General features: G+C 33.2%; 2 protein-coding genes across 6 annotated transcripts in view; both read right to left on the bottom strand.

Annotated features, from left to right (window-relative positions):
* Positions 1–15,000, bottom strand: part of LOC146872724 (CCR4-NOT transcription complex subunit 6) — a 161,769-nt gene that overhangs the window by 50,501 nt on the left and 96,268 nt on the right. For 4 of the 5 annotated variants that reach the window (XM_085659664.1, XM_085659663.1, XM_085659665.1 and 1 more), the window contains exon 4: positions 3,185–3,270. The exons of the other annotated variant lie outside the window; for it this stretch is intronic. In XM_085659664.1, coding sequence (XP_085515790.1) covers positions 3,185–3,270 — 86 coding nt within the window. The remainder of the gene's footprint in view (positions 1–3,184; positions 3,271–15,000) is intronic. 5 annotated transcript variants of the gene reach the window in all.
* The window catches only part of twin (CCR4-NOT transcription complex subunit 6-like twin), a 324,109-nt gene that overhangs the window by 279,217 nt on the left and 29,892 nt on the right, over positions 1–15,000 (bottom strand). The gene's annotated exons all lie outside the window — the stretch shown is intronic.

The following is a 15,000-nucleotide window of genomic DNA, read 5'->3' as shown; positions in this document are numbered from 1 at the left end:
ATTTTAGCGTATACTCCAAAAGGTTTTTTTCTAACACACCGAATATAAACGCTTCGTTCGTTTTACGAACGAATTAGTAAACCATTGATTAACGGGAATATCCTTTTTTTTTTTTTTTATCTCTCTATGTGAGCGAGGATACGCATAAATTCATTTTCAAATACTACTTCAAGTTTGTACGCGTAAAGGAAAAATAATGAAATTTTTGGAAACAAACGATATCAGAGAAGATACCTTCTTTCTATTATTTCTTTTCTTTTATTTTTTTTTTTTTCCTTTTTGTTTTGTTTTTTTCTTTTTCCTTATCTTTGTTTTATCTAAAATTACTAGTACGCTAACTTGCATATGAAATAATGAATATTTGAAACGATAAAATCATATTGTTACGTCTTTCACAAATTATTCATTATTATTATTATTATTATATATATTTTTTGTTGTCAATTCATAATTATTTATTTTATTACGTAGATCGATAAAAGGAATATTGTTTTACTTTACGTCAAACAAATATCCTTATAATTTCGTAAGACATTTCGAATACTTACTTACATAACAGAGCTTACTAAATGTAACATCGTCCTCAACGGATAACGTTTTAGTATAATTAATTTACCAAGAGACATCTCCGGATTGTAGCTGAGCATTTAGGATGATATTGCAATGCTTTCGAAGCGCAACAAGCATGGATTTTCCTAATGCAAGAGCTATTGGCAGTAAGCAAAGGCAGGTACGTCGATTATGCGAAATCTCTCGGTAGGGCTTTTCGTGTGAATTCAAATATGTATCATGTAGTTCGAGACAAATGCGTTATATACGCGCATGTATATATGTATCCATTCATCTATCCACCCATCCATCCATCTATCCATCCATCCATCCATCCATCCATTCATCCGTCCATCCATCTATCAATCTATATTAAATGAGTCCGACGTAACGTGAAAAGAGATGAGGCTTAAGGAAACTGGAAAGTAGTACTACTTGCTTTGCTCAGTGGCATTGCGATTAGGATAAAGGGAAAAAAAAAAAAAAAAATGAAAAAAAAAAAATGAAAAATCGTAAGACCGTTCAAAGTTAGCTCGGTGGGTAGAATAGGGTAGGGGGATAGGATAGGTAGGCAGCTAGCTAGGTAGGTAGGTAGGTAGGTAGGTAGGTAGGTAGGTAGGTAGGTAATGTTTTTAATCTCGGACTGGGCGACGCTGGTGGCAAAGTAAAATCTTGTAATTAACGCGGATGGAGAAGTAGACCGAGGCGGTAAATCTGTCAGAGAACTCTCGACTAACGCTCCGTGCTCTTTCTTTCTTTCTTTCTTTCTTTTTTCTCTCTTCTTTCTTTTTTTCTTTTCTTTCTCTTTTCTTCTTCGCTCCACCCAAACCAACCCACCCATCCACCCAACCACCTCTTCCTCCTTCTCCTCCTTTCTTCTTCATTCTTTTTCTTTCGTTTTCAAGCAGAAACGACACGAGAAGGACGTAGCTGTAACGATGAAACGAACGGTACCTCGAGTGGCACCAAAGTCGAAGTATACTTCGCTCGTCCGACCAAGGGAAGAAGTGCATTTCGAAAGAGCGTGCTTGTTAGATCGTAGTGCCGAGTAAACGAATCATTATATATATATATATATATATATATATATATATATATATATATATATATATATATATATATAGCCCTCTCGTCGCTCGATGCCGCCACTTATGTGATCATTTTCTGTCACTTTTTATGTTATCCTTCTTTATCCTCCTTCTTCTTCTTCTTCTTCTTCTTCAACTTCTTCTACTTCTTTTTCTCCTTTTTTTCTCTCCTCTCTTCACTTCTCTTTTCTTTTTCTTTTATTTTCTTTTAACGAAAAGAACACTTATACAAGTGTGCTGCTAGTACGAGATCGGATAATATTATACGGTATTAGATTAGATTAGATTAGATTAGATTAGATTAGAGTAAAGTAGACGAGACGATCGAATGCATTAGCAACGATCATCGATAATAACGACGAAATACGAATAATGATGAAAATAAAATAAAGGTAGAGAGAAACAGAGAAAGATAGAGAGAGGAGAGAGAGAGAGGGAGAGAGAGAGAGAGAGACAGAACGTTTACTCCCTTCCACATGTTCCTACGGTATATTCTAAAGTACGGATTTTAGAACTGCCAGTTATTCTCTCAGACAATAGGTTCTTTTAGAAGGCGTGTCTTCCACGATGAGAGGAACCGAAGCACAGTAGACATTATTGTGCAGTTAATACAATTCTCATTGTCCCTGAGTTTTCACGTTTCTTAACCGCTTGTCCGATATTTTATCTCTCTTTCTCTCTTTTCTCTCTCTCTTTCTTTTTTTTTTCTTTTTTTTTTTTCACGCAAAGACCTATCACCACGTTCTGTTCCGTTTATCACGAACTTTCTGGATCATTAAATTTGTTAAATAATTTAATCAAAAAAAAAAAAAAAAAAAAAAAAAAAAAAAAAAAAAAATATTTATTCCTCCATTTGAGAGAGATTATTTATTCATACGATTTCTTATCACTACTTTCACAACATTTTGTACATTTTGTTATCTCTTATTGAAATTTATTATTCGTCTTTTATTATTTTTATACTTTCCTACTATATTTCGTAGGTCATGATAGTATATATATAGTAATATATTATATAGTCTCTTCATGTCAATGAAACTAGAACGAGGATATTTAAAATGTTGCATAAAGTATAACGATATTACACACGCACTAACCCATTCTCTCTCTCTCTCTCTCTCTCTCTCTCTCTCTCTCTCTCTGTCAACCTATCTGTACATCCTGTTTGACCCTTTTTCCGAAGATTTAATCGACAAAACGTCGTTCGTTATTCGTTCAGAAGATGATTTATATTTAGTGAAAATTTCGATCGTGCACGGTCTAATATAATTTGAACCTGAGCGTGATATAAAATGTACGGCGTACTGAAACGAGCCTCTTTCGTTCCTTTAATTAATTCAATTAACGTTTAAAGTAAAGCCTGCCTGTTATCGTCCTTGCGTTTTAATCGATTTTACGAATGAAAAAAAAAAAAAAAAAAAAAAAGACAAATTTCGAACGTTCGTTCCTACCTATATAATATATATATATATATATATATATATATATATATATATATATCATATAGATAGAATATATATAACGATAATAGAGTCAAATTTACTCACTGAAAAAAGAAATATGTGAACGATTTCATGTTCGACATCGTTGGAAGGATCGGCCACAATATCGTCCCTGGATTCGTTACACTTACCTGCAACAATAGAAAACAAAGTTTTATTAATAAAATAGAAAAATTCAATTGAAGCGAATATTTTAATATTCAATAAACAATAGAAATTTTCTCTTGACCGAGAGTTATAAAAGAAAAATAGAAAGAAAGGATAAGTAATAAATAAGAAAAAGAAGGAAAAGGGAAGAAAAAAAAATTTGAAAAAAAAGAAAAAAAAAAAAAAAAAAAAAAAAAAAAAAAAAAACAAAAGAAGAAAAATGATTAAAAAACTATCGGTCTCGACTATTTAATATAATTTTTTTCTCATTCTTTTTTTCTTTTCTTTTCTTTTTTTTTTTTTTTACATTTCATTTCATTCCACGGCGGATGATAAAACTTCATATTTACAAAAAGCTAGGAGATAGACTCGCTAAAGAGAAAACGAAGTCCCAAAGTTAAATTCAAGATTTTCTTTTTCTTTTCAATGCTCCGAACGAACGAAAACTCGTGGCCGTTTTTACTTTATCATCGTCGACAAAGATAGAGAGAGAGGGAGAGAGAGATAGATAGATAGAGAGAGAGAGAGAGAGAGAGAGAGAGAGAGAGAGAGAGAGAGAGAGAGAGAGAGAGAGATAAAGATAAATAGATAGATAAACAGATAGATAAATATATATATATAGAGAGAGAGAGAGAGAGAGAGAGAAGGAGAGAGAAGTGGCTCGAAAGAATTTTATTTCCTTCGTAAAGAAATTGCCTCTCGGTACTTCGAAAATATGGATGAAGTATTTAAGTTTCGCAGAAGGTGCATAGGTGGGTGGTGGTGTTGGTTGGTTGGTGGTGGAAGTTGGAGGATAAAAGAAGGGAAAAAGCGTTTCCACCTTTTTCTCTCCACAACCCCCTCCTTCCTCCCACTCCTCTTTCCCTCTAAGGTCTAGGACGTACTCTACTGAATGATTTTAAACGAATGCCACCCACGCTCGAAGAGACTCTACGATGCAATATGGCCCTAGTAATACTTGTTCAACTTAAAACATAGTTTGCGATATATTGAGAGACTGAAGACTCTCTCTCTCTCTCTCTCTCTCTCTCTCTCTCTCTCTCTCTCTCTCTCTCTCTCTCTCTTTCTCTCCATAGCGCTCTCCACCAACTACTCCTTTCCGGCATCCAATTTTCCGTTTATCCATTTTAAAAGGAAAACGGAAGTTAAAAAGTATATATAAAGAAAGAGAAAGAGAGAGAGATTGAGAGAGAGAGAGAGAGAGAGAGAGAGGGAGAGAAAATCCGTCCAATGGAAAAAGAAATATATTATTACATCGCATACTTTTAATGGTAACGATATATTAAATAATTTTCCATTTCTTTTTCTTCTTCTTCTTCTTTTTTTTTTTCTAAATTTTTTTTTTTCTTCTTTCGACGAAAACATATTCAACGATTTGGCCGGAGGCGTATTCCTTTACTTCTTTTTTCTTCTTTGTTAGAACGATTAATAGAAAAAAAGAGAAGAGAAAAAAAAGAAAAAAAAAAAAAAATCAAAAGAGAAAGAAAAAAAGAAGAAAAGAAATGTTCCGTCCAAAAGCGTAATATTAATGTTAACGATTAAACAGAGAGACATTGTTAACGGTGATGAAGATTGGATGACGAAAAAAATTATTCATATTTTTTTTCTTTTTTTGTGTCTTTTTTTTTTTTTTTCTTTTTTCTCTTTTCTTTTTGGAACATTCAAGAGTCGATGAAAAGAACCGACATGATCAATCGTCAACGAGATCTTCTTATGCTAATATAAGGAGAAAGAAAAATATGTAGAAGAAGATAGAACACGATTGTTGATTTGATCCAATCGCAATTGCGATCATACTTATGTCGTCATAGAAAAAGAAAGAGGAAGAGTAACAGGCAAAAGAAGAGGAAGAAGGAGGAAGAGAACGAGGAAGAAGAAAAAAGAAGAAGAAGAAGAAGAAGAAGAAGAAGAAGAAGAAGAAGAAGAAGAAGAAGAAGAAGAAGAAGAAGAAGAAGAAGAAGGAGGACAATAACAACAATAACGCAAAAAAGCTATTACGTAAAAGCTCGAGATGCGGTTGCAATCCGTATTCTGTGTGTCTTCGTCGACCAACTTTCAGAGTGAGTAGCATTCCGTCGAGAGAGGCGACGAAATGTGAGAGAGCTTTTGTATTTCTTTTCTTTTTTTTTTTTTTTTTTTTTTTTTTTTTTTTTTTTTTTACCGAGACCAAGACGGAGAGAGAGAGAGAGGGAACAGAAATGCATAGAAGAGAAAAATCTTCGAAATAAGCAGGCTCAAAATGATAAAAACAAAATCTATGATACATATACGTAAGCTGTACTTTAAATTTCGAGTTTCGTTATTGTATCTCATCCATATCAAGAATCCATTCTTTTGTTCTATTATTTTTGATTTTCTTCGTTTCCTCTTTTTCTATTCTTATTTTTTTTCTTTTTTCTTTTTTTTTTCTTTTTCTTTTTTTTTTTTTTTTTTTACGGACGTACTATAGATAAATCTCAAACGCATAGTCCATATTAAAAAAACATATAGATCGGTGTTATGTATATTTATGAATTTATAAATGAGATGTTGATTTGCGAAATTAGATATCAGGTAGTTATATGCCAAAAATAAGATAATGGACGTTATTCCATGTGTTACCACGAGAATTTATCAAGAGACGCGGAAGGAGAATTGTCCGCTCCAATTAGTATAACAACGATCGAGAACTAATTATTTTTTCCATCCTGTTAAATCTATTCTCGGTCGATTAAACGGATCGTTACGAGAGATGACTCCTTGCAAATACCGTTATGGTATTCAGAGAAAGATAGATAGATAGATAAACAGATAAATAGATAGATAGATAGAAAGAGAGAGAGAGAGAGAGAGAGAGAGAGAGAGAGAGAGAGAGAAAGAGAGAAACGACTTTTCTTTCCTTTTCTTTTCATTTTTTTTGCATCATTTCTCCAAAGAGCAATCGTAATGGCAAGGTGCAAAGCTCATAGTGTCGTTCCAAGTATTTCACGGGTCCTCGAGCAGCAGCTACCAGTATAGTGAGAGGAAAGAATTTCTTGGTAAAAATAACGAAAGATCGATGAATAAAACGATTCTCTATGCGAGCTAACGGTCCCAACAAATTCTTCCGATCGGATAGGAAAAGAAATATAGCAAGTGAATAAAGAAAATTGTTTGGTAGGTTAGATAGTATAGAAATAGGTGGTAATAGTCAAGAGAAACGTTTAGTAATCGATAAATAAAACGATCGATATGGCAATTTATGAAATTATAATTTTACCATTATCAGTACATATATATATATATTTATATTACGTATATACACATACGCGAATGTATATACGTCTCTTGGGTAAGAGACTTGAGCCCAAGCCCGAGCCCGTTATTGTTTCACGCGAGAAACGAATCGGTTCACTGAAAGTTCTATTAGTTATTAGTTATGTAACGGAAACGTAGGAAGGAACAACGGTATTATTCGAGCGTTAACGTAGTATTACGCTATACTAATTAGCGAAAATCGTGCTCAACTACGACTTTAACGATAATAACATTACGTTCATTGTATTGTAAAACTGTCGAAATCATTACATGCAACATCTTTCTCTCTTCGCTAAATATATATATATATATATATATATATATATATATATATATATATATATTCTCTCTCTTAACATCGGTGTATCTAACATCTACATCTACTACAACATGGATCAATTAAAGACAAAAAAAAAAAAAAGAAAAAAAAAAAAAGAAAAAAAAAAAAAAGAAGGAAAGGATATCTTCTTTTTTCTTTTCATTGAATAATAATTCACACGTGGTGTTAAACTGCGCATATACATAATCATCTCATATGCTTTGACATTACATAAGAATTCATTAGTCGAATCCTATCTACATACATATAACATAGACGTGACAAATCGTTATATAAGACTATTTTATCACGTTTCAAGATCACTGTCGAGGTTTTTTCAATGACTTGTTCGATAATATTTTTTCTCTCTTGTCTCTTTTTTATTTTTTATTTTTCCTTATTTTTCTTTTTTTCTGTTTCTCTCTCTTTTTTTTTTTTCTTTTTTTGTTTTTCCTTTTACAATCAAAGCATAAAGGAATTTTCTTTTATTCATAACTTGCATTAGATAATCGCGTATGTTTAGAAAATTTCATACAGCTAAATTTCGAAAAAAAAAAAAATATATATATATATTCAAATTATAAACATTGAAGAGAAATCAAATTCTCGTGTAATAATAATGAAGTAAAAAATTTGCACGTTTTATGTTTAATTACATGGTATAATAACGGTTTGATAAGAAAAAGGGAGATTTAACTACACGCATATACATACACATAGCACACACAGAGAAAGAGAGTTTATAGATACTAATTGTACGCTGACATCGGTCGTTTAAAACGATAAGTTAAATTAAGAGGAAAGAGGATGATGAGTGGAACGTGGGCAAGTCGTTATGCAAAGAACAATCTCGTCGTGTTGACGATCAATTCCCACGAGTTGTTATTCGTTTATAAAATCCTTTTGCAAAATGAAAACGTCACGTCAAACGCAGTTCATGTGAACACGCCATCATCCTAGAACGTTTCTATATTGGATACGTTCGAAAACGAACGAACGAACAAGTGTAATGCACACAATGCTCCAACGTTTAACTCTTCCACCCTCTCTTTCTCTTTCTCTCTCTCTCTCTCTCTCTCTTGCACTTTTTCTCTTTTTTTGAACTCGATCAAAAACCATCGGCGCCAAGAACATAAGAGAATCGCTCGTTTTGCCAAGATTAAACAAACGATCCCGTTGTTCGTTTCGAATGGTTCAATAAACGAATCGAATACTTATCTCTGTATATTTTTTAAAATAATATTATTTTTAAACGTCAAACGCGCAAATTATTTTTTATTCTTTATTATTATCATTATTATTATTATTATTATTATTATTATTATTTTTTTTTTGTTTTTGTTATTTAAAGAATTACATAGTGGAATTATTTGTCCGATATAAATGTCCGGTATAAATCCGATATAAATGTAATAAAAATTTGTACATATTATATTCTCTTTCCATTCCCTCCCCCTACCCTCTTCCCACTTCGTTAATACATATTATAAACTCGTAGAAAAAATTCTTTAAGAGATAAAGAAAAAAAATATCTGAAGAAATATAGGAAGAACGAGAGAGCTGGTAAGTGAGTGAACGAACGAACGAACGAACGAACGAACGAACGAACGAACGAACGAACGAACGAACGAACGAACGAACGAACGAACGAACGAACGAACGAGCGACCGAGTGAAAGATAAAGATAGAGATAGAGACAGAGATAAAGAGAAAGGAGAGAAGGTTAACGTTAACTGCAAAGAAGAGAATAGAAAGAGCCAGGCAGGAAGGGAAAACCGCGATCGTGACTGTCATTCGCGGTTCGTTCTGACCCGCTTAAAATGCAGTTTCAAAGGGAATCGCCAACACCGCCGTAATTTTCCGCGCGAAACGGAGCATGAGATAAACGGAGGTTCGTTTCTCTGGTTTTACCTCTCGGCATCCATAAGCATCCATATACCTTCTCTTCTCTTTTCCTCTCTTCTCTTCTCTACTCTTCTCTTCTCTACCGTTTCTATCTTTTCTCTAGGTACCTTTTAGTCCCGAGGGAAACTTCAACTAATCCATCGAATCACGACTCCTCTTGTCGACTCTTTCCTATTTCCCCTTTTATTCCCGTTTTTCTTTGTGAATACACTTTTTGATGGCACTTTTTCGAGTGCTAACGAGCAGAAATATTTCCAAGGAAAAGATTGTAAATGTTCGCATTGCTACGTTCATAAAATCTTTATATATCTTTCTACGTTTGTACGCATCCAACTTACATACATACATATTGTTGATTATTGCACGTTTGTGTGCGAAAGAAAGAAGAAGAAAAAAAAAAATGAACAAAAAGAAACAAAAAAAGAAAAAAAAAAGAAGAGGAAAAAAAATAAAGAGTGCAAGAATAAATTTCATATATCTTTTTGTGGTCCAGAAGAAGAAAAAGAAAAATAAATAAAAAGGAAAAAAAAAAAGAAAAAAAAAAGAAAAAATAAATAAAAGAGAGAAAGAGAGAGAGAGAGAGAGAGAGAGAGAGAGAGAGAGAGAGAGAGAGAGAGAAAAGAAATAAAAAAGTAAAATCCTCCGAAGGAGAGAGAAATGTCTGTCTAATATGTGTTTTCAAACATAGATTAAAAAGAAGCAAACTTGTTAATTCATTCTAGCTTTTTGCTTTCATTCAAGAGAGAGAGAGAGATAAAGAGAGAGAGAGAGAGAGAGAAAGAGAGAGATAAAGTTAAGTTACTTACTTCTCTCTCTCTCTCTCTCTCTCTCTCTCTCTCTCTCTCTCTCTCTCTCTCTCTCTCTCTCTCTCTCTCCCAAACTTCGTAGAAAAAGTAGTAAAATTATAGAGCATGTTTAGCGTTGGGCCAAAGAAAAAAAAAAAAAAAAAAAAAAAAAGAAAAAAAAAGAAAGAAAAAGAAAAAAAAAAGAAAAAGAAAAAGAAAAATCGTAACGGAGAATAAAATTTCTCTTGAGTGTAATAAAACGCGCGCAAATCTTTCTTCGTCATTTAATATATTATCATTCCTGTTTTTTTTTTCTATCGTTCATTCGTTAACACTAAAGCGAGAATTTTACAACATGTTACCTCTATCCTCTATAACGATCTTATAATGTCACCAAAATACATTTCACGTAACCATCGATCTTATTATCGATATCTCGATGGCTCTTGTCAATAGTTTAACACTCTCTCTCGCTCTCTCTCTCTCTCTCTCTCTCTCTCTCTGAGGAGGGAGAGGAAGAGAGAGAACGAGAGAAAGAGAGATGAGAGAATCGATCAATTACATAGTTCTGAATAAAATGGTACGTTTGGAAAACGAAATACTGATTGTATAACGAAAAGAAAAAAAAGAAAGGAAAAAAAAAAAAGAAAAAAAAAAAAAAGGGAAAAAAGGTTCGCTAATTTTGTAGAGAACGTGCTGAGAATGGAAAATTCGAAATCACGTGATAGAAAACCGACGAAAAAAAAAAGAGAAGAATAAAAAAAAAGACAAAAAAAAAAAATAAACGTTTTTAACTACTGCACTATCACGAGTTAGATCGTTAGTCCGTGCATTAACCTCCAGAATTTCTCTCTCTATCTCTCTATCTCTCTATCTCTCTCTCTCTCTCTCTCTCTCTATCCTTCTAACTATCTCTTTAACTATCTCCGATTGCAGCTAGTACCGGACGATCATTTTCCTCGGTGCATCTAACTCGACGTACCGAATTTTATTTCCGAATTTGTTTCGCCCACGATATTTTCGTAATCCCCGTTAATTTCTAGTCCGACAGATTCGCATCGAGATTACACGAAATGAACCTTACGAGCCGTACCTTCAGTGCATTAACACTATTCGATTTCAACCTTTTTCATTCTCCTTCCCCCTTTTCTCTCTTCCTTTTTTTCTTTTTCTTCTTTTTCTTGAAATTCCATTTTCTTTTCTTTTTTATTTTCCGTTCCTTTTCTCTCTTGTCGTGTCGTACGGCACATTGATTACGTCGAATCACAAATTTCATTGACGAACAATTTTCTATCGGTTTTGCGTTAAATGAAAGAGATCAGATAAAAAAAAAAAAAAAAAAAAGAATAAATGAAAAAAAAAAAAAAAAGAAAAGGAAGAGAAAAAGAAAATTCCTTATCCCATGGATCGGAGAGAAAAGGTTTGTCGTATCTTTTCTGTCTCTTTCGACAGCTTTTTCCTTTCCTCTATTCTTTCTGTTCTTCATTTTGTTTTCTTTTCTCATATAACGAACAGTCGTAATGGCAATTAAAAAAATTTAACCGACTCGTCGGACATTTTACGATTTCAAAGAGCCTCGCGTACATTTTTAATCGCTTCGTTAAAAAAGTTATCCGTGCGTACTCGTTGTGAACGAGAGTATAAGCTTAACAAGTATCTATTCGTCAATTTGATATTTCGCATCGTATCCGTACATAGTTATATATACATATATACATACATATATATATATACATATATACATAGATACATACGTACATAGACATATACATATTATTTATAATATACATATGCCTACGTATATATTTACGTATCTACATATATATTTAGCAAAATGCAATCCTATCAGAGACGCATTAAGTGGCTTTAACGTGCCCATACGTATGTATGTATGTATATGTGCATTAGAGTAGAAGATAGAAAGGGAAGGAAAACACGCGCATTTTCGAATAACGGTAGATATAAACGCGTATTATCAGAGATAGATCGTAAAGGTGCGGGCCCCGAATGGTTGCTGCTGTTGCTGTTGCCGTTGCTACTGCTACTGCTGCTGTTGCTGCTGCTGCTGCTGCTGCTGCTGCTGCCGGGCAAAGTGCATTTTACGTTACGTCAAAATGCGGTTTCCTGTTGCACGGTTAACCTCGTTTCGCAGATGCTCTCTCGTTAGCGCTCACGAAGGAGGTCGCGAAAAATGGATTAGGTAGAATGCTTCGTTGATGTATGCTTGTGTTCTATATATGTGTATATGTTTATCCATGTCTGTGTGTATATATTTCCATCTCTCTCTCTCTCTCTCTCTCTCTCTCTCTCTCTCTCTCTCTCTCTCTCTCTCTCTCTTTGCGGCCGCTTAACAAACGGTGAGAAAACTGCAAGTGAAGGGGAGATCCCAGAACTGAGCCGCCCGTTTCCTATTTATAACTCGTGAGTAGAGTTCAAGCTTACGAAAGCTCTGGCTAGAATACGTGAGAGAGCGCCTTTAGGTGCGCCCAACGATCCTTTACTCCCACCAATTCTATACCCTTATCCTACCTCCTCTTTCTCTCCTCCTCTTTCTCTTCCTACACCTGCCATTGCTATTGCTGTTGCTATTGCTGTTACTACTACTACTAGTACTACTAGTACTATCAACTTCTCTCCTTTCCTCTTGATATCGTTCTATCTCTCTTTCTCTTTCTCTCTACTCCCTTATCACCGTTAATCAATCCTCAGGTGGCTCGAAGCTATTGTTTTTACGATATAAAAGATTATTTCAAATCGAAAGTTACAACGCCAACAACAAATTCCCATTTCAATTTTATCACAATGTCTTTTAAATGCTTTAATAAGATTAGTTAATAATACGAATTAAATTCTAATAGACATTTATATAGTAATATTGTTTCATTTCATTGTATAGTGTACGTCATATTTTTGAATTATTTTTAACTACTGCTATACTTTAATTTCTGACTCTTTATTTCTCTCTCTCTCTCTCTCTCTCTCCCTCTCTCTCTTTTTCTTTTCTTTTTCCTTTTCTTTCTTTCTTTCTCTTTTTCTTGTTTTTTTTTTTTTTTTTTTGGTTCTTTTTCTCCCTTTTTCTTTTGACGCGAAGAGATATACGCTTACGCTCGTTTATACGTTGTATCTTTAGCAAGTGAAATGTAGAAGGTACGCTTTGAAAGTATGATACCAGCCGCACGTCTTCAATATTAAACTATGCTAACTCGTTCCATTCGCGTTAATTCTGTTTATTTACAAAGAACTATCCGGCTCGATCAATCTTGGTACTACTTGTAAACTTCTACGAAACGTTAAAGTCAGTTCTTCTATTCTTGAATATGTAACGAAGAAAGTCGATTTTCTTAAACTAACTTACTTCAATTTTCTAGTATAAACTATCATTTACGGGTTCTAATTTCGTGGCTTTTTATTTAAGTCAAGATATAAGATCATTATGAAATTCGTTCAAATTAATTATGTTTCTTTTGCTTTTCTTTTATTATTATTATTATTATTATTATTATTATTAAAATTAAAATAAATTAAAATTATTATTATTATTATTAAAAAAGAAAGAAAGAGAAAAAACAAATAGAAAAGAAAAAAGGACTGAAATTTATTCTATGAAACTTTCGAATTTTTTTTCTTATTTTTTCTTTTTTTATTTTTTTTTTTTCGACCACTATACCACTCATACCTACTCTTCACTTTATAATGATAAATTTTTTAACATTCATTTTCTCAGGAAGAAACTTTCGACATCGTACAATCCATAAAATCGATTGTCCGCCTAACTTGCTGCTCGCGTGAAGCTTCCATCATGCTTTCGTTTAGATAAATAGTAAAATTGATAGATAGATAGATAGATAGATAGATGGCTTTTTATCTTTCTTTTTTTTATCTCTCTCTCTCTTTTTTTTTTTTTTTTTTTTTTTTTTTTTAACTAAGCTATTTAAATTCGACGGAGTCGGAACAGTCTTCCAACGTATTCGATCGAAGAAAATTTTCTTTTTATTATTCAGAGCTTAGTAAGATACATCGACGAATCGATTCTCGAGTAAAATTTTGTATTAGTTAATGTTCGTATAAAATAATCGATAGAGTAGAGAAATACAACGTGAAAATAGAAGTCGTATTGTCGTTGTTTAAAATGATCTAACGTTTTATCGTTTGTAATTTTCTTTTCCTTTTTCTTTTATTTTATCGCGAAAATTTTGTCAAAGGATATGATTCTATTGATAGCCAAAGCTATTTCTAACTATATCTATTAATAATCGAGTTTGACGTTACGGAAGAATCTGATCTGTGTATATTCGAACTTTCTCCAACAAGATCAATGAAGCAAGGCGACGACGATGATCAGTTACGCGTTACTCGATGTCAATGACGATGAACGAACGCAGAAACTAAAGTCGATGCTTTTAGTTATAAGATTTCTCTTTTAACATTAACCAACAAATCGGGTTACTGTGTCAATCACACGTCATTCATTCTCGGTGTAATTCCTTTAATTAAATCGTTAGCAGCTATAATCAAATACGTTTAAAAAATATAACGCAAATTATTTTGAACTTTATCATTTATTCTTTCGCAAATCTCAAAATATCGTGATATAACCGAAAAATGTCAAGAGTTATTACAAATAATTAATATCGACATTTTTTGAAATCATAAAAAACGAAAGATAAATGATCAAAAAGTAAATTAGTACTTTATATTTATCAAAAATAAATAAATAAAAAAATATTTAGAGATATACAGATATATATTTTCTTTTTCTTTTGAAAGTTACAAAAATACTTGAATCTATGAAATTAAAAATGAAACATTTGAGATAACGAAAAAACGAACGACTAAACGAGTAAAAAGAATAAACGTCGGAGTGTCTGTCAGGTTTTAATTTGTGGACACGAGAAAAGATTCTTTCTCGAGAGATAGGGAGAGAAGAAGAAGAAGAAAAAGAAAAAAAGAAAAAAAAAGGGGGGAAAAAGAGAAAAGCAAAAGAAAAGAAAATAAAATAAAATGGACGAGTTCGTTAACGGCGAACGATATCGGAATGGCGAGGACAATGAGAGGAGAATCGATCGATATCAGTGTGCCGACGGATCGAAACGATGATTGATCGAATCTCGCGGCTCGTACGTACTCGGACCATTAACCGTAATCATAGGTAGCCTCCTGGCAAAATCTAAACATCCATCATCCCTGTCACCGCGCGTAAATGCAACGCTCGGCGCGGAAGGAGCACGACTCGTTTTCGATACGCGGAGTCGCGAGTCGAGATGAAATCGACAGTTTGAAAATTACAAACGGTGGGGGCCACGAAAGATCGCATCGCTTCAAGATATTTTTACCATAAACCCTTTTGCGGTGCCAGCCAGAAGAGAAACGTTAGGTATATTTATTCGTCGACGGAATCGATCAACTCTTACGGATTAATCTTAATCTTC

Source organism: Vespa mandarinia, chromosome 10 (assembly GCF_050613455.1).
Source record: "Vespa mandarinia isolate Hongniang chromosome 10, ASM5061345v1, whole genome shotgun sequence".
Classification (NCBI taxonomy): Eukaryota; Metazoa; Arthropoda; class Insecta; order Hymenoptera; family Vespidae; genus Vespa; species Vespa mandarinia.
The sequence above is the reverse complement of the archived record's forward strand: the minus strand, read 5'-3'. Positions and strand labels throughout refer to the sequence as shown.